We start from the raw sequence: 25,056 nt of genomic DNA, 5'->3' as shown, positions 1-25,056 counted from the left end.
AAATATCAGTGTTCATCTGAGTAGAATGAATACCTAGTGTCGGCTTCTTGAAAAGTAGCGTAGCTGGCTGACTTGAAAGGAGAAAAGCTAGCAAAACATGATATTATTGCTATATTAGCCAATAGCGTTCATTCTGATAAGACTGAAAGAACAGAAAGACAATGAGGCTTATATAAAAGATAACGTTATTGGGCTTTGGCCAGAGCAGTTAGCTAATATTTGCTGTCTCGCTGGATTGTTACCTTAGAAATAAAAAACTTTGATATGCTGTGAATAATTCTTCTGCTCAATTGCATTTGCAAAAACGCGACACAAAAGTCATGTTTCCCTAAACACAGTAGAAATAAACAACAGCAGGCAGTTTCTGGTCTGATATGCCTATGAATACTGGCTCTTTTTTCAAGGTCACAGTTTTAATATACAGCATATCTGGCAATATGGCTTAAGGTATGCCTCTCTCTTTCCTGCCTTCATGTCACCACACGCACATGGCACCCATGCCCAGGCCTATCAAGGGCTGGAGACTGCTTCAAAGGGAAAGAACAGAAAACATGTAAGTGAGGGTGAGAAATACAGTTGCATCCACACAGCTGAAGCAGCTGTACAGGGGTGAGAATTTGGGTGAGAAGATGGGACTGGGGAGAAGCTTGAGGACCTTCAGCTGGAATTGGCACTCAGCATTTTTTAATTTTTTTAAAAATCCAGCATCTTTGTTGTTGTGTCCCATCACTGCTTCTCTGGCTTTTGATCCCTTTCCTCCTCTAATCAGTACTCAGAGGGTTGAAACCAGCTGTAGTCCCAGAGCCTTTATTTGTGGTCAGCTTCAATGACATCTCCTAAGCCCATGAATTTAATTTCTAATCTATCTTGAATGAGACCAGTGTTTCGTAGGTGGCTTCTGTTATCCCCAGCCATCCTATTGTGCAAAGGAGCAGAACTCTTTATTCTGTTCAGCCTCCATTCAGGAGGGTTAGCATTATTATCAGTTTTAACTTGCTTGATGAATGCGTGTAGATCAAAGACAACTTTGGATGGTGTTTATTAACACCTTTTAAAATGAATGTGCAAACCTTCCTCCTTTCACTGATGGAACTGAAGTTGATTACGTTTTCATGAGATGGTAGTACCAGATTGTAGCCTACACTTGCTTTTTACATCCCTTCAAAAGGGCAGAGGAGGGTGAATGTGTTCAGCAGCTGTGCCTCTATAAACAAATGTACTGGCACACGCTGCTGCACCTATAACAGAGAGAGTAAATACTAGTAATGTGTTTGACAGTCTGTCTAAATTGCACAAACCTGACAATTGGTTAGACATACAGCAGTTTGGGTTTTTTTTAATCTGACTGATTTTGTTCCTAAATGACAGTAATTTTATCATGGTGTTTGGTTACACTGTTGACAAGTTGATATCTTTTGCACAATTTTTAATACAATTTTTGTAACTGAGCTCCAGTAGGATTTTAACAATGCAACTAATTACTGTGCATATTCAAAAGATAAAAGAGTGCTCTTAATGTGTTATTCATAACATGGAGTATGAGAACATTATAAGGCCAGGATTGTCTTTAAATATTAATTTCATGGTAGCCATGGATGCATTAGGCTCTAGTAAACAGCAAAAAGACTGAATGCAACTCTTAATTTTTTTCCACGCAGTTGACTCATATATATTTTTGTTCTCTAGAATGGAGGAGACGGTGAGAAATCTACTACAGAGCCAAGGATCCCCAGGCCAGCACGGAGAAGGAACTGTCAATATCATGAAGGTATATCAGGTATTAGTGACTTATTACTTGTTTTCTTGTGATAGAAAAGTTCTTTAAAACAAAAATTGCACCACTGAGGTAAACCTGTTTGACTTTGTTTCCTCTATTTGTTTATTAGTTATGAATACTTGTAAATGGTGGTTGGTACCATCTACATTTTTGCAGGTGTTCTCTCACCACAGTTTAAGGTTTTTCATTTTTATTGTCATTGTGTTGTCTGCAGTTGTTGCTCCTCTACAGAGAAACTACTTTTGAAGACTATTAAAGTACCTAATGTATTACTTAAAAAGTAATATATCCTAGCATCTCTAGAAAAAGATGCTTTTGACAACTTGACCTTCAGATTGTGGTAGATAATTTTATCCGCTCATATTCTTATTGGGTGTGAGGTTTCCCTATCAAGCTCCATAGTTTCTTATCTCTGTTTGTGACAGGTGCGTTTTATCAGCCTCACTTGGAGTAGAGAGAGAGTGTTTCAGGATAGAATTTAGGAGAGCAAAGATTCTAGAGGTTTTTCAACGGGAACTAGGTCTGTTTATGCTGTTCATAAGGAAGGAGAGTTTTACATTTTCCTAATGTACTGCTGTATTCTGGAAGCAGTGAACCTGAGGTCATGGAAAGCCTTTTCAAGTGTCTGGAAACAGGAATAAGATACATCCCAGTTAATCAGATATTCTGTGCATGAATTAAAAAAAAACCACAACACACCATCACTTAATGAAGTCAATTCTATCCTGTGTCTTTTTAAACAGAATAAGCATTCTATATAAAGATATAAAATGCTGAAGTAATATATGAAAGTCTATACTAGGTAGTGATCCTTCAGATAAAACACTTTTCAAAAACTCTAGTTATATCAGTCCATTCTTACAACTGATGGATCAAAAATACAGCAATATAGCTAAACAAAAATGTATATTAAAGAGTATATATCACTGTAATTAAATTTTCATTTTAAGCTTGGATTGAAGGGAAAAGAGTCTTTGAGATTAACCTTCCAAAATAATAAATTTTTTTTGCTAAAATTATAGCCTGTAAAATTTAATTTCAAGACAAATTAAACTTTTTGTTGAAGTTATAATAGAACATTGTGCTTTTAGAAAATGGTGATAAAAGCATCTGTATTTTACTCACTACCCTTTTGGGATGGAAAAATGAAACTCTGTTCCCTCCTCTTTGTTCAGTTTAAATCTATACTTCCTGCTCTCTCCTGCCACCATACAGTAGGTGTTCTGAAGTGGGCTTGGTGTCAGTCTCTCCTTTGGGTGGATTACTTGTCTCTCTATTTATAACAGACAGCTGGAATGATTTTATTATCTACTTTTCTGTATGCTGTCTTACCTTGGAAACCACAGTAAGGTGCTACCACGATTAGGTTTTAGCTTCTTTGGTTGTTTTTTTGTTTGGTTTTTTTTGCACTTTCAACAAGGAAAGCAATAAAGTATTTTGATTTCAGTTGAACTGAGGGTTTGGGTATTCTTTATTTTTCTTTTGAGCTGGACAAAAATTAGCTATGGAGTCTTTTTTAAATTTGAAATTTTGTGTGCTGCTGCCCTAGACGGGAGATAAACTAGTCATTCCAATTCCAGTGCTTGTGTATTTCTGTGTGGTTTTTCCATCACGTTTTATTTGTTTCTTAATTTTTGAAAAAAGAGAGAATTTGGGTTTGTTTTGGATTTATTTTTTTCCTTTGGGGCCATACTGACATAGGCGTTTGTTGTCTCCTGCCAGCCAGGGGAATGGGTACTGTGGTGTATTTAGTGTAAAATATCCTGTGTTTATTTTCTGACAAACAAAAGAACAAGGCAGTTCTGCCCAGTTAATAACAAAACCACTAATTCTTTGTTTCCTGTCGGTTCTAGCAAACAGCACCCTCCACCTAGCAAACTGCCATCTAACCCTTTTTTCCCTTCTTTCTGGACATGGAGTTTTGTTTGAATCTGCTAGGTGGTAGACAGGCCTGATTCCCCAAACCTCAGCCTAGCTCTCTTACAGAGTGAAGCCGTCTGTGTCCCAGGACCTTAAGCCACCCATTTCCCCGTTACTCTAGGATTATTTTTAATCTTGTAGTCCACGTTGCATATAACAGCTTCCTTCTTTGCCTGTTCTCTTGGAACACTTTTGCTCATGGTATCAAAGTGGGCTTGTTTTTTAGAAATTTTCGTTTCTTCTGTATTGCCAATATGCAATTTTCTTTGCTTATGAATTTCTTTTCCTAATTCATGACTCAAAACCAATGTTTTTTCTTTTCCTTGGAGGAATAGCTAGGCTACTGCATCGTATACTGGTCTGTGATTGGTAAAACAGGTCAAAAATACGGAACGTTGCCATGAGTGTTGTGTTTTGTCTGAATGTCTCTTTGACTCATTCATCCTCGCATCCCTTTTGTTCACTTTTATGACAAACTTCTGAACAAATAGTTTGTTTTCTGGGAGCTGCAAGGAATGGCTCTATTCACATACAAAACAGTGCATTCCTGCCCTCATATGGCTACCTGCTATGTAGGTCAGTAGTGGGTTCACTTGATGTGTATTTGTTATTCAGTCACACGGTAAAAACTCTCCAGTGTGTTTTAGGCAACAACTCTGTGTAATAATAAAAGCTAATACCTGAAAGCTCCTCAAAACAAATAATTGGCAAAAAATCTGTGATTTGAAATGTGTACAAAGTATTTTAACTTTGGAAAACATATTAATAAAGCATTATATGAATCCTTAATATGTTATTGAAACCAACTGTGTAGAAATCATGGAGAAACACATCATCTAAATATATGATGAATTTTATTGCAAATACTGTGTCCAGGTTTGGCAAGAGGCATCAATATTGCAATAGAAGCATTTTGTTTGTATCTTTCCAAATGCATTCAGACAGTTTTTTGATACATGTATAAGCGTAATTCACAAATGGGAACAGAACTTGAATGTACAACCTAGGTAATATTTCTTAAAAACACTGATGTACTCAGGTTTTTGGGAACATGGTAACCATATTGTCATCCTGTATTTGTAAATGAAGTATAGTTGTGAGCTAACATGTGCAAAAAAAAGATTTTTATGATCTGAATTCCAGGTGAGATATGTATATATATTCATATACGTACACAAAACTTATTGAATGTATAAATACATAAAAACATTGTTTTGAAAGCCATCCTCTACACTCGAACAGTTACCTTGTAAAACACATTCTGAATCGTACCCGTTCTCTGTGATTACTATGATATGATCAGAAGTATATGATCAGTACTTAGTGCAATAGAGTATCAGATTTTACTGCAGTTTCACAACCATGTATTTCATAACAAAGGAGGACATGACCTAGACGATCTCCAGTGTGACTTATCAACATATGTCTCATATTCTCTGACTCCATGGTAGGGTAGTTTTAGTGTGTGAGGTCCATTCAAATTAATATCTGAATAGTCATAAAAGATACCTCTGTGCAATAAACGCTTTTGATCTATTGACCGTTGTCTACATATTTGTATTTTACAAATCTAATTATTCTTCTGGGATGTATGAAATTGAGTTCTTATTATAATATCAATATGCCTGACTCCAGAATAAATATTCTTGCTAATGAACATGAAATGTTGCATAGTGATCATGTTAGAAGAATAATAACAACATGGAGCCCAGAGTGTGCAGTATTATTGTGATATTGTGTTAGGTCTTGCTGGGATTCTTACTTGAAGCAAAATATTCTAACCCTTTCCATAGAGCTAGCTGCCCTATGGTAATTTAATTTGCTGGACTTAGAGATGGATGATATGATTTCTTTAGGGTAAATGAATTTAGAAGCAGGATTGTAAATAAAATTTTCCTCTGTTATCATTTTACATAAGTATAACTTGGGGGAGGATTTATAATGAACGCTCATGTAAATGTGAGCAAGAATATGTGTTATTTGAATTGCCATGAACCATTGTATCTCTTGCTTAAAAGTTTACTTGACTAAAAGGCTCTAGTATGTAAGAGCTTTGTGATGTTTCCAGGATTCATCGTCCACCTGAAAGTAAGACCATGAAGAGCCAAACCAATACCTCATATATTAATAGTATTCTCATTCAAGACACATGTACTTTATCTAAGAGGGAGAGTGATCCCCAGAAACAATTGTGTGCAGTACTTGAACCCGAGACATTCAAACAAGCACCTCAAGTTTCCCAGCTTCCTAAGTTTGTCCTTGTGATTTGGATATCAAAAACTAGAGTCTCTTTCCTGTTTGAACACTATACTGGGTATCTAGGTAGAGTCTTACCTGATTACAGATCACTCAAAGACCTTCAAGTTTGGGTTTTTTTAACTCCTTTTGACTTTATGTCAGGGTAAAGTGATCAAAATAGATGAGGAAGACAGTTTGTTGTAAATTCACCATTTGTTATAATTCTGTAATTGTCAGTATGTGCACTAATGCTCAGGAGAGACATGGTGCAGTCACATCGGAGAGGAAGGGTGATCTGCTGCTTAAACTGCTGTGTTCGGGAGACTAGATTTTAGTTCTTTCTCATCTTGGCCACCATGGTTAAAGATAACAAGAAGAGGTTCTTTGAGTATATCAATAGAAAAAAGAAGACTAGGGAAAATGTAGGCCCGCTAACGAATGAGATGGGTGCCCTACTGGTGGAAGACACAGAGAAGGCAGAGCTACTGAATACCTCCTTTGCTTCAGTCTTCACTGCTAAAGCTGTCCCTCATGAATCCCAGGCCCTGGAGGCAAGGGGGAAAAGGTCTGGAGAGAGGAAGAGTTTTCCCCAGTAGAGAAAGATCAGGTTAGAGACCACTTGGCCAAACTGGACATTTATAAGTCCATGGGCCCTGGCAAGATGCACCCGCGAGTGCTGAGAGAGCTGGCAGATGTTATTGCTTGGCCACTCTCCATCATCTTTGAAAGGTCGTGGAGAACAGGAGAGGTGCCTGAGGACTGGAGGAAGGCCAATATCACTCCAGTCTTCAAAAAGGGCAAGAAGGAGGACCCAGGGAACTGCAGACCGGTTAGTTTCACCTCTGTCCCTGGGAAGGTAATGGAGTGACTTGTTCTGGATGTCATATCCAAGCACGTTCAGGAGCAGGAAGTTACTGGAAGTGGTCAACATGGATTTACCAAGAAAATCATGTTTGACCAATCTCATAGCCTTCTATGATGTTATAACTGGTTGGCTGGATGAGGGCAGAGCAGCAGATGTCATCTACTTTGACTTCAGCAAGGCTTTTGACACTGTCTCTCATAACATCCTCCTTAGGAAACTGAGGAAGTGTGGACTAGATGAGGAGACAGTGAGGTGGATTGAGAGCTGGCTGTGTGACAGGACTCAGAGGGTTGTGATTAATGGAGCAGGGTGGAGTTGGAGGCCTGTAGCCAGTGGCGTCCCCCAGGGGTCAATACTTGGACCACTGTTGTTTAACATATTCGTCAACGACCTGGACGAGGGGACAGAGTGTATCCTCAGCAAGTTCACTGATGATACCAAATTGGTGGGGTGGCTGACACCCCAGAGGACCGTGCTGCCATCCAGTGTGACCTAGACAGGCTGGAGAGCTGGGCAGAGAAGAACCTAATGAGGTTCAACAAGGACAAGTGTAGGGTCCTGCATCTGGGGAGGAAGTATGTCAGACACCAATATAGGTTAGGGGTGGACCTGCCAGAAAGCAGTTCTGAAGAAAAGGATCTGGGGGTCTTGGTAGACAGTAAATTATCCATGAGCCAGCAATAGGGCTGCATAGGGAAGAGTGTGGACAGCAGGTCAAGGGAGGTCATTCTCCCCCTCTGCTCTGCACTGGTGAGGCCACAACTGGAATACTGTGTCCAGCTCTGGGCTCCGCAGTTCAAGAGAGACAGGGAACTACTGGAGAGAGTCCAGCGTAGGGCAACAAAGGTGATTGAGGGACTGGAGCATCTCCCTTATGAGGAAAGGCTGAGAGAGCTGGGACTCTTTAGCCCGGAGAAGAGAAGGCTGAGGGGAGACCTTATTAATGTTTACAGGTATCTAAAGGTTGGGTTTAAGGAGGATGGAGCCAGACTCTTTTCAGTGGTTCCCAGTAACAGGACGAGGGGTAAAGGGCACAAGCTGGAACATAGGAAGTTCCGATCAAATATGAGAAAAAACTTCTTCTTTACGGTGAGGGTGACAGAGCACTGGAACAGGCTGCCCAGGGAGGTTGTGGAGTCTCCTTCTCTGGAGATTTTCAAGACCCGTCTGGATGCAGTCCTGAGTAACGTGCTCTAGGCAATCCTGCTTTAAGCAGGGGAGTTGGACTAGATGATCTCTGGAGGTCCCTTGCAACTCTGAAATTCCGTGATTCTGTGATTTGCTACAACAAATTTGTCCATTTCCTTGGACAAATTCACTTTATCTGTCCATCTTTAACCTTTGTCTGTAAAAAGAGTATAACGATGTATCATTTAATCTCAGGTATGTTTTAGATGTCATCAATATATATGAACTACTGCTTCTGCCATAACAGGAACTGAGTAGTACTGAGCCAGATAAAGAGATTAAAAAAAGAAAAAAGGCTTTTCGTATTTCCTTGTAAACTTGGAAACCAAGGCTTAATTCCTCCAAGGAGTTTGCTTAACATAGAATACTTTTAATAGAAAAGGAATCAATTTCAAAGTGGAGCGTGGATGATCTTCAAGCGGGACTATCCGGTCTTGTATTAAAAAAATATGGGAGTGAGTTTTTGCTGTTGGAAATCTGGGGATTTTGATGCATGAATTCGTATGAAAAACTTAGGGAAATAAAAACTCATGACTGCAGGGATTGTAACCTTTTCAGAACCCCATTGTGCTTCCTTGAGATCTACACTCCAAACAAATACTACTGTGGGGACCAGGCATGTTCTTTTGATCAGCAGGAACTGAAATCCTGGGTTTTAGGCAGCCTGAAACCTGCCCCATCTGATGTTACGGGCCCCATCATCCCTCAACTTCTGTGCTAGTGCAGAGTGTCTCTGACAGTGCTTGTTCACCAGCTGACGTGACCTAGACTACTTTTTAGCAGAAAGGATTTTCATCATGGTGGACAGCACAGGTCTTCAGAGATTGACTATACAAATTCAAGAGAAAGATATGAGTAATGGGGTAGGGAGTTTGTCAAGGAGAACGACCCCTGTGCTGAAGTCAATGCTGTTGAGTCTACAGCAAGAGAAGTCTGGCTCAAAGACTCCATGAGGGTTACAGGTAGCCTTAATAGTAGGGCACTTTTTCAGGTTTCTTAGGCCCTGAGTGCAATGGAGACGAGCATCTTGCTTCCTTCCATTTATTTCTGAAAGTTCTATGTGTCCTGTCTCATTTTTGCTTCACTGCTCATTTCGGCACGCATCTGACTATGCTGACATCAAAGTGATGGCAGACGGTTTGAGTAATTGCAGCCTAAGCGTTTTGATGGGCTCTTCTCCCCGAGTAGGAGCTGGCTGGGTGACTGTGGTTCAGCTCTGTTCTTTTTCTCACTCTGGAGGGATGAGAAGATTTTGAGAAGTAATGACTTCAGAAGAGATTTCTCAGGCTTCAGTGTGCACCATGAGAAGAATGGCACTCAGCTCCACATCTGTCCCATGTGCAGGGCATCACCACGATTGCAATCATTAACTCACGCTGCAGCTTCACAGGGGGAGTGGCTTTGAACGTAAGAAAGTTCAATTCCATTTCCTGTCCTCTTGCTGGATATAAATACAAGAACATGTGCCTTCCTTATCCAAAACTAAGACAGAATATTTATCTGTAAGGACTCAATACTGATAAATTCAATGTCCAGTCCTACAAGACTTCTAGCTCTTAGTCATGAAGTCTGGAGCATTTTACCAATGGCTTTCCGAAGCAGGTGTCAGAGAGGTGTGACTACATAAGTGATATTGGCACAGTTCAGGTGGCATTGTTGGCCATACCAACCCATTTTTTTTTTCTGCGTGCTTTGTGAGACTCAAATATGGAACAGTTGTTGCGACTGTCACTTCTAATTTGCACAGCCGTTGGTGTCAACAGCTCTTTCATGAGAAGAAAAACTGTATCTATTGGCAATATAATTTTATCTTAACACAAAATTATACAAGCTTAATGTTCAGGCCATTGATACGTAGCATTTTATAGATGGGGCATGGCCATGAATTGAAAAAGAGGCAGTAGTTGAATTCCCTAGCTGAAATCCACATAGGATTTTTAATACTAACTTTTATTGCAGAAAGAGGAAATATATCCTTAAAATTAAACTTATATCTCTGGATTGGAAGTACACACAAGAGACTGCAGCAGCCAGGCCTCCTAAGTTATTAAGGAGAGTATTACTAGGAAAAGCTTAGCAGTTTTGTGTCTCCCAGAGAAGGACAGAAGAGGAGCCACTCGCACTCTTGGGAGCTCCACCGGAAACCCCAGGCTGTCAAGGACACAACATTGTCTGTTGTGCTTTTCCATCCAGAGAAATTCAGGGCTAGCTCAGTAGCAACTGATTCCTTATGGCTTTTCTTCTGGTAGTTTGCCACCACTGTGCAAAGATTCTGATAAATATTTGTTCACATATTTAACTAAATTGAGATTGGATTCTTGCCCCCAAAGGAGAGTGATGGTGCTCCTCAGACACTGTTCAGAATTGCAGTTTTGTTGCAAGGAACATATGTGCAAATAATTTTCCCTTTTAGTAACAGTAACAGAGCAATGGAGTTATGTTTTAACGCAGCAAAGTCTCATAACTGAAATATTCCGTTTGTGTGCTTGTTTTTCAGAAAACAAGCTGTTCTTTCCTTCCCAAAATCCTCTATATATCTACAGTAGCAAGGGGTGAAGATTGACTGATTTGATGGAACTATTACGTATTATACTGATTGTAATTCTACATTTGGATTTTCCTCTACAATATAGTGTTTCTATCTTTTGCTATATCTTTCTTCTAGTTCATACTTTTGGAATGAATCCGCAAAAATCAGCCCGTATACATTGCCTGAACCCTATACATATGAAACAGTCATAATGGAAATTCAGAGGCACTCCTGGGAAAGCAAGGTGATGATGTGGTTCACAGCCTGACTGGCACAGGTCATCCTAGTGCATACGGGGACTTCCCATTTATGCACAGCAGGTTTTCTGCAGCCTTAATCTTGACCTTAATGGTGGTGTTCTGGTTGCCTTTTTTCTAATTCAGGGGATGGATTTGAGGGAAAAGAGTGCGGTTCTAACATGCCTCTGCTTGGTAGTCCTAAGAGACTGGAATAACCTCCTGGAGTTTTTAGCAAATATCAGTTTTAAGATAATGTATCTGTTGCTTGGAGAGATGCCGGTATCTTTGTATATGAAGGCCACCTTGTAGCCCTTTATCTGCTTGTATTCCTCAGGCAGGTCACATGAGGGCTACCAGCAGCAGGGCTGTGCTGGCAGGCAGGCTGAGGGCAGCCCACGCTGTGACTGGGTGAGAAAACAAGGCTGCGGGGCTGCTGCGGCACGCTTGCCGTGGCACCCAGTGCCACTTCCAGCCCCGCTCTGTTTCTCAGCAGAGCAATGAGATCCCTAGGGAGCTGTTGTCATCTCCCATCTGGCAACTGTTTTTAGAGCTCCCAGGTCTGTAGTGTGTCTCCTGGCTCTTGACCAAAAGATTTTAATAAGTGGGTCTTACCTATCTGTAGCCTAGCCAGATCCCTGTTGGGATCCAGATGTGCTTTGTTGACCTGACACAGCATTGCCCATCCTGGGCTGGTATTGATGAGGTTCTGGTTGGGCAAGAGGGTCTGGCAAGGAAATAAGAAGCATTTTTATTTATCAAATCCTTTGTTTTTTCTGAGTAAGGATCATGATGAAGAAACAATAAATACAAACCATTTACTGCAATCAGCTGTCTAGCAACAGAAGTGTTTGGACAGAGAAGTTGAAAAAACAGTTTGTATTCCTTGGTATTGCAAGGTTGGGTCTTAGGTATGGCCAACTCACTTGCTCTCTCCCTATTTCCACGTCTCCATAAAAGATATGGTTCACTCTGCACTTTGAACTGTGATTGATTTATGTTTTCAAGCCAGCAGAAAGCAATGCTATTTTTTAAATTTTAAAAAGTTGAAAAAGATCTAAAATTTTGCTTATTTCCTGAGGGAAAAAAAAGAGATTATGCTGCATTCACAAACATTCTCTCTTTGAAAATTATTTTAACAGAAGAACACACTTACCAATACACCAGTGTATTTATTTTGGAAAAAATGTGCACTGCTGATCAAGAAAATTATTCTTAATTTGAGCTATAATAACGTATTTGAAAAGTTGAAGTTCTAATCTGATCCAGAATGATTGTATCTACATTTTATTTTTATGTGAAGATGCATTCTGAGCTTCTTTCAGGAGTTTTCCTGACAAGATGGTGCAACAAACCAACTATTGCCTGGCATTTGCAAAAAATTACCTGGTTATGTGATAATATACTAATTTTTTTGTCCTAATCGCACAGGTAACTTCTTAGGTCATCTTCTGCAATTGTGCTTATGGTCAGAACGAGTCAATTAATGTATTGCTGTCATTCCAAAATACCAGTTAATACTCATCTTCAGGTATGTCCTTTAGAGCCTCTTTGTGCTGTTCCCTAGAGAAACCATCTATAGAAAACTATCAACAAGTATAAGTACTTGGGAGACTTTCTGGTGCCAAAAAGAAAAAAATTGCACTTGAAGTTTTTCATGTCATTAAAAAGAGTAATTTGGCCTTCATCCAAGTAGTGAAAAGACATTATTTAAAAAAAAAAAAAAAGTAAAGAGCTGCAAAGGGAAGGAAAATTGGCTTATTTCTAGCAATTTAAATCTAGAGTAATTCTATTGCCTTAATTGCTGTTACATAAAATTTACTGAATTTAATTTTCAGAATACTTTGGCTTGTTTGTACTTCAATCAAAGGTAGGTATTTTGATACTGTCACTTTAGTCAAGTGTAGTTACTTTAATACTTACAAACTCCTTCAGGAAAGTTTAAATGCTGCATATAGGTTTCCTGGGAGGAAAGATGATTACTTTAAGTATGGTACTATAATGAACCAATTTATAAGAGAATATCTGCATGAAAAATCACACTGCATATTCTTCTCATAATATCATATGTACACGTATGAAGAAGGAACAGCTTAGTTTCTAGAACATTTTTTCTTTTGCTGATAACTTTGCTATTCAGTGTAGCTGAAGTCTTTCAGATTCAAAAGGAACAACCACAGTGAGCTACTGCCACACTGCCCTGCCACCACCGTGCCTGAAACCTTTCTTGGAAGAGTCATCTCCAGAATGGTCAGTCTTTGGTTTCGCCTCTAACAGATGAAGTGCCAGGGGCGAGGGTGCACTCACTAAAGACAGGATGGTGTCAACAGCGGTATTTGGTCACAAGGTTAGCATAGCTCACTTTGACACCCAGGACTGACATTCAGCTGGGAACCAGAAGATGAGAAACTCCATCTACTCTTACTGATCTGATAAATACATTTAATAGTGAACTCCACTGTGAAGGTTTTCTTCTTTTACAGTCCTTTTTTGTCTGAACTTTTTCAAAAGAAATAGGTGTTTCTGATGCATGGAACAGCCAATAAAAACATCATCGGGAAATCTATTAATGTAACTGCAGAACTGTTCAGTAAGGGTGATAGCTTGTAGTAGTGAAGAGTGTTTTGAATGAAGAATAATATGTAGTATATTTAGATTGATATGCAAGTGGTGGGAGGCTCATATCAGAAACATAAAGAAAGTACTTTGTTCTCTTATCCATCACAGATATTTAATCTAGGGAGTGTTACTGCTCACTCTGTTCGCTTTGTAAGTGAAATCCAGAAATGAAAAAGAAGAATTTTATATGTTTTTCCTGACAACAGTAATGGTAAACTGTGAACAATTTGGGATGTTTCTGTAAAATTTTGTGATATATGTGCATTCCTTTCTTTTCCTTCAATTTTGGTCAGCTTGTTCTGAACAAAAGCTGTTAGCTAAATAGAAATATATTATTACTACACTTGCTGGTGTGCTGTCTAAAGCAAAGCTATATTTTAGTCTCTTCTTCCACTGGGAGAAAATAAAGCAAGAGAAAACAGCTGAATACATAGATAGAAGTAAGCAAGGTAAAACCAGAAGTCATGTTTGTAGCCTTATACTCAGACATCATTTAAATTGCACTGTGTAGTTGCATGTAATAATTTTTTTTTTGCATTCTAACTTGTTTGCTCAGTTACGGTCATGGTGTTTAATGGGATTCCCGTTAGCAAATAAAGAAAATATAAAAACAAAGGTTGCAGGTGGAACAGACATATTAAGGTCACAGTGACATCAGTGACTACTCCTGTACCAGGCATCTTGCAGGAAACACTTTGTGAATGTTGGAGCGGATCCAAAGGAGAGCCACGAGGAGGATCCAGGAGCACCTCTCCTATGAGGACAGGCTGACAGAGTTGGGGTTGTTCAGTCTGGAGAAGAGAAGGCTCTGGGGAGACCTTATCCCAGCCTTCCAGTACCTAAAGGAGGCCTTCAGGAAAGGTGGAGGGACCTTTTACAGATAGGATGAGGGGTAGTGGCTTCAAACTGGAAGAGGGTAGATTTGGATTAGATATTTGGAAGAAATTCATTATGAGGGTGGTGAGACACTGGAACATGTTGCCTGAGAAGTTGTGGATGCCCCATCCCTGGAGGTGTTCAAGGCCAAGTTGGATGGGGCTTGGAGCAACCTGGTCTGGTGGAATGTGTCCCTGCCCAGGGCAGGGGGGGTGGAACTTCCAACCCAAACCATTCTATGATTCGGTAATTCTATGAATTCATCAGTCTTACCTCACGTTGCTCTGAATTAACATACACTTGTCTTTTATACATCTCAGGTTTCACCAAATGAAATACGTTCTAAAGCATATCAGAAGAAACTGCAAAATTTCAAAGGACATATTTAAGAGGCCACTGTAAACAAGTGTTAGTTATGATTAAGGAAAAAAACATCATGGTGGGAGGAGAAAGGGGAGCAAGGTGCCACTGGAAAACAATTTTAACCTTGTTGGAATTTTGAGTCAATAGTCCGTGGTGCAATTGCTGCCTTTTTTCAGCTTGTGCAGTCAGAGCTACTTGTGCATAGCTTGGGGCTGTTTTTTTCATGAAAGTACAAAGAAACCCGCATCTACAGTTTTTATCTACATCAACAGTCTGAAAATTCTCATTTCATATCGCTCACTCTCAGCGAAGAATAGTGCTGAACACTAGGAGGTCTGCAGTGGAAATAACACTGAAAGTACATCATCTAAGAATACATCAAGACTATAGAATGGCCTTGCAAGAAGCAACATTCACAATTTATTACTACATAAACAATTCTGTGTATGGATTTGTAAATTGCAGTTTGAGTTTGGAGGTTAAGAGTCTGCCTTTATTATAGCAGGGAAGAGTGTTACAAGTATAGCATAGTGTATCTGAACAATATAGTAAATATCTTATTTAGAAGGTCTTGTGGAAGCTCCTGAGACACCGTGGAGAGTGCTAAATATTTTGAGATGCTGAGTTAGCCACTTAACTTGGGTGCAATATTGATTGGATTCTTGGATGCCTGTTACCATTGCCTCTGTATACAGTCTGTTGATAACTACATTGTGAGTCATTTTGAGTTTTTTTTCTCAAATAAGTGGTTATAAGCAATCGTAAGCAGTATTTAATTATATATCCTACGTATGTTTTATTCTTGGGTTAAACATGTGATTAGAGTGTGTTTTTGGAAAATTGCAGGCACGATTGTCAGAAGAATTTGAATTTGTAACCATTATAAAACCATTGTCTGTAATAAATTTCAGAAGCTGAAGAATTAAAAGGAATTCAGAATAAAAAACCCACTCAGGTATCACAATCTGACACCCAAAATTGAAATAGAGATCGTTTGTATCTGAGGGATCTTTACCATATTGCATCTGAAATACTTCTCTGGAGGACCTGTGTTTATCACACAAAAATGATCTTTAGCTTCTGTAAGCAAAGGTGTCATCTCTAATTATTACTTATCAGTTTCCAGACAAGCAATTCATGTCATCCGGCACTCACTGGGAAAATCAGCATTTCAACGATCGTTATATTTTTTTAACTCTTGTTTGGTTCAAGCAGAATTTTGTCATATGTCCTTGTGAAAGATTGCTGTTTATAATCAGTCCTGTAGAGTCCAGATTCAATTATATCAGGAATAGATTATGCTATGTTGTATTACTATAACCACTTGTACAGTGAACTTTGCAATATCTCTGTGATTCAGGAACCTCCCTGGATAACCAGTTCCAGTTACCATATGACCACCTTCATGGGAGGGGAATAAAAAAAAAAAAAAATTTTCCTAATATCTAATTAGAATTTCTCATGTTCCAAGCTGTGTCCATTGTATCTGCTCTTGTCATCATGCCACTTCCAAGAAAAGCCTGGCTCCATCTTCTCTCTTCCCTGCAACAGAACCTTCCTCTGCAGTTGACTCCCAGCCTCTGCTGGTGCAGGGGCTTGTTCCTCCCCCAGGTGCAGGACTCTGCGTTTCCCATTGCTGAGGGCTGTGGCAGGGGCTATGCTGCTGCTGGTTCTGTTTGGCCTCCTCCTCTGGAAGCCCATCTGCTGGTTAACAGTGTTAATGATTTCTGTTTTCTTAAAGGCTTCTTCCTTGGGTAGGTAGTTCCTGCATTGTAAAATGTCAAATTAGGAAAAATTGGAACATGAGTTACCTGGGGGAAACCGTATGATCATGTTGTATCATGTTTTTGTTGTTACTACCAGAGATGAGCCCTTATTCCAGTTAGGGCCTAATCAAGGTTTTCACTGTGAAAAAGAAAATCTAGACTAGATTTTTGCTAGCTTCCTTTTTTTTTTTTTCACTGTGTCATCTGAGATTTACTCTTCTTGGTTTGAAATTTCATAGTTACAAATGGAAATATTTTAAAGTGAGTTCATTTTTTCCTTTTTTTTTTCTGTATGCGTGTAATTCCTAGAAAGCATCTTAAGAAAGAAGAAGGGACAAAGAACAGACAACTGGTGGTACTACCAATAAAACTTTAAAAGTATAGTAATTTCTGAAGTAATAATGGCTAAGAAATAGCTGGCTAAGTGTCCCTTTAACACTTGTCTGTTCCTGGAAAAGGTGACGAGTCTTAGAGGAAAGGCATCCCAATGACTAACACTGTGTCCAGAGGGTCAGCAGCCTTTTCCCTTTCTTGGGATGAAGGCGGAGGTAATTTCTGAAATAGGCAGTTTGGTCTCTTATCTTTTGAAAGCTTCAATATGATCTTTTCTATCACTATAGTTACTCCTTTTGTTTATAAACAGTGAAAATGCTTTCTTGTTTGGTATTCTGAAAGGTGGGTGAAAGGGAGAAGGTTGGCTTTATATTCTATATATTTCTTTATGTTCTACAAATTCCAGTAAATTATCATTTGGAATTTCAGGTGGATTTCCTGCTCTCTTAATTTATTGGTCTTACTTTTATTTATTAGTGGAAAGAAGGAGTGTTAAACTGCTCCTTACTACTTCGTCTAACTGAAAACCAGCTTTCTGATAAGTCTCAGTCAGGTCGCTGCATTGTACAGCTTCATAGATCAATGTCTTCAGTGATTTATATCTTCTCATTGATTCTAGAAAGCTTGCCATTTCCAGACTGCAGGCTCTGTTTTCATCTGCTGTTTTCTATTGGCTATAGGGCTCATAGTGTTTGATCAAAGGGTTCACCATCAGTGTACTATTTGTTTGATTTATAGAACAAACTGAATACTTAGAAATAATGGTCAGGGCAGGATGTCATTTTAGATTTGCAAAATACTGTTGCTTTCAGAAAAGCAATGACAGTTTAAGCCAGCTTGGGAAGCTACACAATATGGGACTTGATTGTAAGTTTCTCATTAATTTCCGTGGGAACAGGTCTACAGGGAGCACCATAATCCTAGTTTCCTTTTAGTGAAATGTGAATATTTAATATTTTTATTGTCTCTTTGTTGACAAAGACCATTAGAGATGTAGATGAGCCTTTACTGTAGAATTTTTATCAGGTTGCTGTGTTTGCATCTTCTCACAGTACAGGCATGTCTTAAACTTACTGGTCTGGGGAGAACAAGAGCTGGGTTGTTGCTTTTATTGCCCTTTTTTTCCCCCCCTGTCCAGCGCACTTCCAGAGCACCATTTCCATCTCTTACCTTTTCACAGAAACGAAACTGCATTGATCAGCAGGATAGCACTTACTCTGCCTTTGCTGGACTTCTGACCTGGAGAGCATTTTGCTCTTCAGCTTGAAAACCCAGCCTGCCTTTAATTGTGCAATACCTGAGGCATACAACAGAGACTGTTCAGAAGATTCAAATATGGTCTTTAGTCAAGATAACACAAGTATAGCTATCTAGGAAAAAGAGGGAATAAGCTGCTCTACACCATTGTTTGCAACATGCAGCGTGCTCGCTGCAGAGTTTTCTGTAGGATTTGATCAACATCGTTCTGGAGACAGAGATTTCCTCTTGCAGCTCGCTCGCTCTCTCGCTGCCTCTTCCTGCCTCCTCCCAGCAGGCAGCTGCCTTTCATACCTTATGAGGAACAAACCTTATGCCATAACAAACCTTATGCCAACAAACCTTATGAGGAACGACTGAGGGAGCTGGGGTTGTTTAGCCTGGAGAAGAGGAGGCTGAGGGGAGACCTTATCACCCTCTACAACTACCTGAAAGGAGGTTGTAGAGAGATGGGGGCTGACCTCTTCTCCCTGGTGACAAGTGATAGGACGAGGGGAAACGGGTTCAAGTTACGTCAGGGGAGGTTTAGATTAGATATTAGGAGACATTTTTTCACTGAAAGGGTTATTAAACATTGGAATAGGCTGCCCAGGGAGGTGGTGGATTCACCATCTCTGGAGGTGTTTAAAAAAAGGGTAGATGGGGCACTGAGGGACATGGTTTAGAAGTGGCTCTTGTCAGGGTAGGCTAAAGGTTGGACTCGATGATCTTAAAGGTCCCTTCCAACCTCAACAATTCTATGATTCTATGATTCTATATTAGCAGATTTTTCACTCTTAAGAGGATTCTGTTGTTCCAAAAGCCTTTGTCATCCTCCCTCTTACTTGACTTGACTTTAAACACAAAGGGTGTTTAGAAGCACCTATTTTCTTTGCTTTCTTGAGTGTGGATTTTCCATTCCACCCTTTCTGTATGTCACCCAGGTAGAACTGGTTAAAGTGACGGGACAGTGCCCTCAGCAAATTGCAAGCCTAAGGACAATTTCTCAGGTTAGTAATTTTTTCCTCTGTTCTGTAGCTTTTCCGGGTAGATGACACATCAGGGACCTTTTTAGCCCATGCCTGAAACACTGAAACAAATTTATTGTTACTCAGTAATAAACAAGTTTCAAAAATATGTGAGCTGTACTTAAACACTCGAGCAGAGGTAACATTAGTAATTATCTTGAGGTGTTCTAGTGGACATCATAGTAAAACAGGGTGTGCATTCTTGATTATGCCACTAGCGTGTAAAGTTCATAAAATTTTGTAACTAGAAGATGAATGGGCTACTTCTTCAGGCATCTGGGATTTACTCTGTGAAAAGTTGCATTAGGCCCCGTTCTGTGATGAAATGTCATAACCTATGCTTTCTTCTACCTGTCCTTTGAATTTTGTCCTCTAGTTTGAGCAGGAAAGGTGCAGATGTTTATATTTTCTTTCATTGTTGGCCACATCTATGTGATGTCACATTCTCTTCTAAAAGTGATTGTTTGTGTTTGAATTACATCAAAGAGGTACCTTTGTCAATTATTTTTTTTTCCCGAGTTCATCGAAGTGTTTTATGCCAATGCACTCGTCAGGGCAACTTGAAGGGAAAATGGTTTAATGGCTCTTCTACAGATGCTTGATCGTTGCACCAGTGAGTAGTGAGTGTGAAAAAAAAAAAACAACAAAAAAAAGAAAAAACCCCAGACGCCCACAACCTACTGTATTTATGGTTCCTTTGTGATCAGGATAGCACTGATGCTGGCCACGTGAGGGACTGGCTCTTTGACATCTATGTTTTGAGGCTCAGAAAGAGATTTGTGCCTCATGGTTTGTTTAAGAGTATTCAGTGATTAAGCCCATGGCTTATAAAATTGATTCTTGATTAAAGTTTTAACATAGTAATAGTCAATTTCTAAGCTAGTTAATATTTTAAAAAGACATTGTTAGAAATGTGATTTACAGTGCTGATTTTTAATTCAGTTGTGTTTATGGGTTTTAAGATAATGTCTTACTGTTAACTCTCGAAGAGTTATATTTGCATAGTTACTCAAGCTGGATCAGTTCTTCATGAAAATACATATTTTTATGCTTAGAGTTTGCATTCTGTAGTAGTTGCAGGAAATACATCTCACTTGTAGACTAACCCAAAGATCATGAAGTATGTGCCTTTGTATATAAGAATTATCAAAAAGGCACACAAAGAAAACTAAATGCTCATTAAAGCACTTTTCTAGATTTGTGCTGACATCCATTATTTAATGATGATTTACCTCAAATTTTCCATTCTTAATCTTCTCATTAGTTGTCACACTGCATCTGCTTATACAGTTACAGAACATGGTTTACAAGGTAGACTGTCCACTTTGTGTTGCACTCAGATGATAATTCACTCCGTACATCTGTGTAGTTCTCTTTTTACCCCTTATGCCTGCCTTGTTGTTTGAGCAATATTTTACATTGCCTGCTTGTGGTCTTGATGTTTCGCTTGCTCTGTCTCATTCTCTCTCTCAACACGGAACTTGGACACATAATTAATGGAGTTAGTAGGATTCACTGTTCAGTCCTATGATTTTTATAGACCTCTTGTAAAACTCAGCAGCCATAGTCCACTCAGCAGCAGCAGCTAATAATAACCCAAACTGACTGACTTGTAATAGACTGGGGCACTTCTGAAAATTTTGCTGTCACTTTGATTCTCTCCAGTTATATATTAGTGTGGGTCTTAAATCAGTATTCAGTTGGTAGCTTGGTTCTCAGCCCATTATTTAGTATTTCAAATATTAGCTCTAGATGAAGAAAGGTGAAATACATTAGGCATGAACATATGTTAGCTTTTCCTCAATAAATTGCTTTATATCTCAGTGGCAAAATGCTTCCATTGAAATCTGGTAGGCGCAATTTTCATTGCAACTTCTGTGCAAGAAGAATACACAAGTTATTTTATTAAAAAGATTATGAGTTCCACTTCTAAAAAATCTTAAGTAGATGTAGCAGTTAAGTTGTGCATATCAGCATGTTTCATAGACCCTTCATGACTCCACTTATTTAATACTGTAATCGTGTACGTAGCAACTTGCTCGGTGTTTTTTTCATACATATACATGGGAGATTTGAAGATATTTGCATAGTTAACTTAATTTCCGCCTTGGAGTAATGACATTTTAAAAAATCATTTCAGGAAAAGCTGTCAGAAGACAGTAGGAAATGTAAAGAAGGCATGGAAAAAATTCACACGCCAGCAGATGAAGATTCAAGAAATGAGAGCAGCAGCACTGAAGAGGAAAAAGAAAAGACGAAATTGCTATTGGAGCGTTTAAAAGCTTTGGAGGTAAGAAGTACAACGGTTTCACACATAAAAAGACCACTCTGCTCCTTGCCTCATTCATTTATTGGCACTGAATCACCCTGTAGTATAAATCTAATCTTTCACACTTCACCTGTACTCGTGTTATGGGGTATTTTTTTAATGATTCATTTACCAAGGATGAACAAGAAGCTTAGTCTTAGAACCTCTGAAAGGATCCCTCTCTAGTGCTGAGAATAGATATCTTTAAAAATAACTTCATGTATTATTTTAATTTAGCTTAGACTATTTAATAAGAAAAATTGGTTTTATTGGTTTTGTTTCAATTATTAATATTCTAAGACTAATATAGGTGGTTTAACAACTGTCATAAACCCAGTGTTGCTTCATTGTAGTTTATTGCTCAGCTTTTAATTGCTGGACTGCTTGCTGGAAGACTCAGCTCACGTCTTTTTACTGTAAGACTGTGGAAAATCTATTTCCTTGTAGACCACATGGAGAACTGCACCTATATTTTGAGTGCATTTCTGGAAAAATAGGATGTACAAAACAGTGCACCTTGTGGTACTTCCTAACTAGAGGAAAAGTTTTAAAGTTTTGTTAGGCAATCATGGACAAGGTGCAGGTAAGACTGTAGCTGCTATGTGTATGGACTCATTTGTGCTCCTTGATAGAAGCATGAGTTTCAACGTGTATCAAAAAATAAGGCTGTGCATATTTTAATATAATTTTGAACTAGTACAAAGGCATATTTTTAAATTATCAAGTGTTTCCTCCATTCTCTTCTGTTCAAGTATCTATGCAGTGTTAAATGTATGGATAAATGAATGCCTTAGAATGATCTTAGTGGCATTTTTCCCATGTAGGGTCTTGGTAAACACAGACTTCATCGCTGGGCCTATACATTTTTGGTTAAGTGTGAAAGTTCTTTCGCGTCATGATTTTTATTTTGAGTTGTACTCTGATCAAGTGAAAACTGTATTTTTTTTCTTGAGGACCTTGTTAAAAGTAAAACATGAACAGTTATAGGCATGTCTGGATCTAAATACAGAATCTGCAATCTGAAAGGTATAGGCAGTGTCTCAGATTTTTCTTTCCTTTAAAATCTTAGGCCATTTGTAAAACAAATGCATTTAATATTAATTAACTCTAATTTTGCCCTGGGAAAAAAAACACATGATACTAAATTTTTGAGGCCCATAAAACTGATAAATGTGCAGTTTACTATAGTCTTGCTTTCTCTATCTATGGAGAATGACTTTATGTTCCTTGTGGTTTTTTATTTCCAACTATGCATGACTTGTGTTTGCATCACCTTATTCTTAATCAGTCTGAATGACAGTTGAAGTTCTTTAAATCCTCAGTTGATAGGAAGTTGTTCAATAATGTCACAACCTTTATCAGTTGTGGCAAATTGCCCAGATACATAACGTGATGTTATGGAGAAACAGAGTCTAGTTCTGGAAGGTCAGTGAATAGGTCTTCTTACTGATGTCAGTGTTGTGCAGTGGCTTGTCCAAAAACAAGTAATAGGGAATGCCAATACTTCAAGAATTAATCTACGTAAGTAGTCTAAGGAGCTATCGAAGTAGAAAGATGAACTGCAGGGCCAGCATTAATTGTGGCCCAAGATAATTGAAACAAAGTGTTGTTAATTTTGTGTTGTTTAATGTTATATATTCTCGCCCTTGATTTTTCTCTTGAAGAATATAAATTGTAATGTCAAAGACTATTGCTAATTAGTTAAAAGACATACTTTTTTAAAGTTATATGCAATTAGCAGTTCTAATCCTTTACTGGTTGCAGAGTAATTATTCTAAATACTTTATTAATTTATATAGAAAAGAACAAAAAATTGCTGTTTGTTAGCTCCCATGCTGTGGGTGCAGAATGTTTAATCTTACTTTACATGATTAGATGTTACTGTATCATACACAATTAATAAAATCAGCAAGGCTAATAAAGTACTTTCTAAACTTGGTCCTCCGTCTGTGCACTGCAGAATCTGAAGACTGCCTATGAACTGAACCTAGTAGAAGTACTAGTCAAAATAAGGGACCTAAGCCATTAATGCCTATTAATATAATTTCATGAATATTAGCACTTTTAAGACATCTTTTTATATCTCTTCACATTAGTTTGTTTTTTACTCAAGTGTAGCTCATGACAAGATGTAGCCTAGTCTGTTAGAGCATTGTAAAAATATTCCATCCTTCCTGCCTGCCTGTATTCATTGTCCTGTTGCTAGAGTGAGCTTCTCTTGAAATGAGGGGACTATATGTATATATGTACATACATGTATATAAATGTATACTACAGTGTATACATCTTTGAGAAAGTGGTGTAATGGTTTCATTATGTAAACGTTCAGATTCAGGGGTAAGTTTTTTTCTGGTTAATAGCTTCTATCGACTGGTCCCATTAAAACAGAGAGTTGGATAAGTCCAAGCTAAGTTTCAAGTGAATGAAGTACCAAAAGAGAAATTCTATCCATCAGCACAGGGATAAATGGTAGTAGCCAGTACATATTCAGTGTAATAGCTTATTTACTGTCTTTTCTTTTGAATATGGATATGGGAAAAACATTCCTGCTCCATACATGAAATAAATTGTTTCTGCCCTTACTGGAGTACTGGCATGGTAGATATGAGGTGAGTGGTGGTTTTCTTGAGGAATTTCTGTCAATGTGAGGAAAACGGTAGTCATCTTCAACTGTTAGATATGGACCAGCAAATTACGAAATCTAAGTGTAAAAAAAAGGGATGAAACTTCATTTTCACAGAAAACCTTTGTTAAGTGATTTCCATATCAGTTGAGTTGTGTTTACCATTTCTGGTTTTTTTTTCTTATACTTGGGTGTTGTCAAATGTATTGCCAAACAAATTTCTGTAATGCTTTTTAGGTTTTATTAACTTCTGCTTAAAGTAGAAATTTTCTCACTGAACAATACAAATCAGTATAATAAAGTTTCTTTGTAGTCAGCCCAAGTGAAAGCTATCATGTACTTTGATAAGAAATATATATAAGTATTCTCCCACTGCACCCTTTACCTATAATCTTTTTACATCCTTTATCGTTTACAGCGAATTCTATTTCCACTCTACTGACTGATAAATACCATACGTTTCTAATCAAATGAAACAGATGACAAATAACAAATGGTTCATACCGTCTCGTATCCCATTTTATGTAGTTGAAATTAATTGTGATTTCCTGGATATCAAAACTCCTTTGTGCCTTCAGCATTTTTAGTTGGCTGCTCTTGAAATGCCACTTAATTTACTTCAGCAGTTATGATCAAATGCCTTCTAACTCTTACAAAGCAAAAAAAAAAAAAAATTCTCTGATAACTTCTCTGTGTATTTGGATTGCTGCAAAAAATGAAATATTAATGAAGTATGGTGAATAACATATCAACTCCTTTGTGGAATTTCATTTTTTTAGCCCGTTTTCATCACACCAGAAGAATTGCAATTATTTTTTTTTTAAATGGTAGTCAGAAACATAATAAAAATATAATTAATTCTGAATGTGCATCAACCCCTATACAGCAATTTCAGGTATATGTAGGTATATGCACAATTACAGTAAAACAATAATGTTGTATCTCCAAAGGAATATGCATTAAGTTAAGAAAATTTTCACAAAACCTTAATTTGCGCTTCTGGGTATGTTAGATGTTATACGGACTCTCATTGCGAGATTGTATACTATTTCTTGTTTCCAGCTAGAACAGTTTACAAAGTCACAGTGCACAGTGGAAAGCCTTGAGAATATTCTGCATTTGAAAAACAGTGTCTGTAAAGGCCTCAAGA

The 25,056-nt window shown here is 38.3% G+C and overlaps 1 protein-coding gene across 1 annotated transcript in view; it reads left to right on the top strand.

Moving 5' to 3' along the window:
- NCKAP5 (NCK associated protein 5) overlaps positions 1 to 25,056 on the top strand; it is a 371,509-nt gene that overhangs the window by 224,225 nt on the left and 122,228 nt on the right. The window contains exons 5-6 of the mRNA XM_074594107.1: positions 1,687 to 1,768; positions 21,116 to 21,265. Of these exons, the coding sequence (XP_074450208.1) occupies positions 1,687 to 1,768; positions 21,116 to 21,265 (232 nt within the window). The remainder of the gene's footprint in view (positions 1 to 1,686; positions 1,769 to 21,115; positions 21,266 to 25,056) is intronic.

Source organism: Larus michahellis, chromosome 7 (genome assembly GCF_964199755.1).
Source record: "Larus michahellis chromosome 7, bLarMic1.1, whole genome shotgun sequence".
NCBI lineage: Eukaryota > Metazoa > Chordata > Aves > Charadriiformes > Laridae > Larus > Larus michahellis.
The sequence above is the reverse complement of the archived record's forward strand: the minus strand, read 5'-3'. Positions and strand labels throughout refer to the sequence as shown.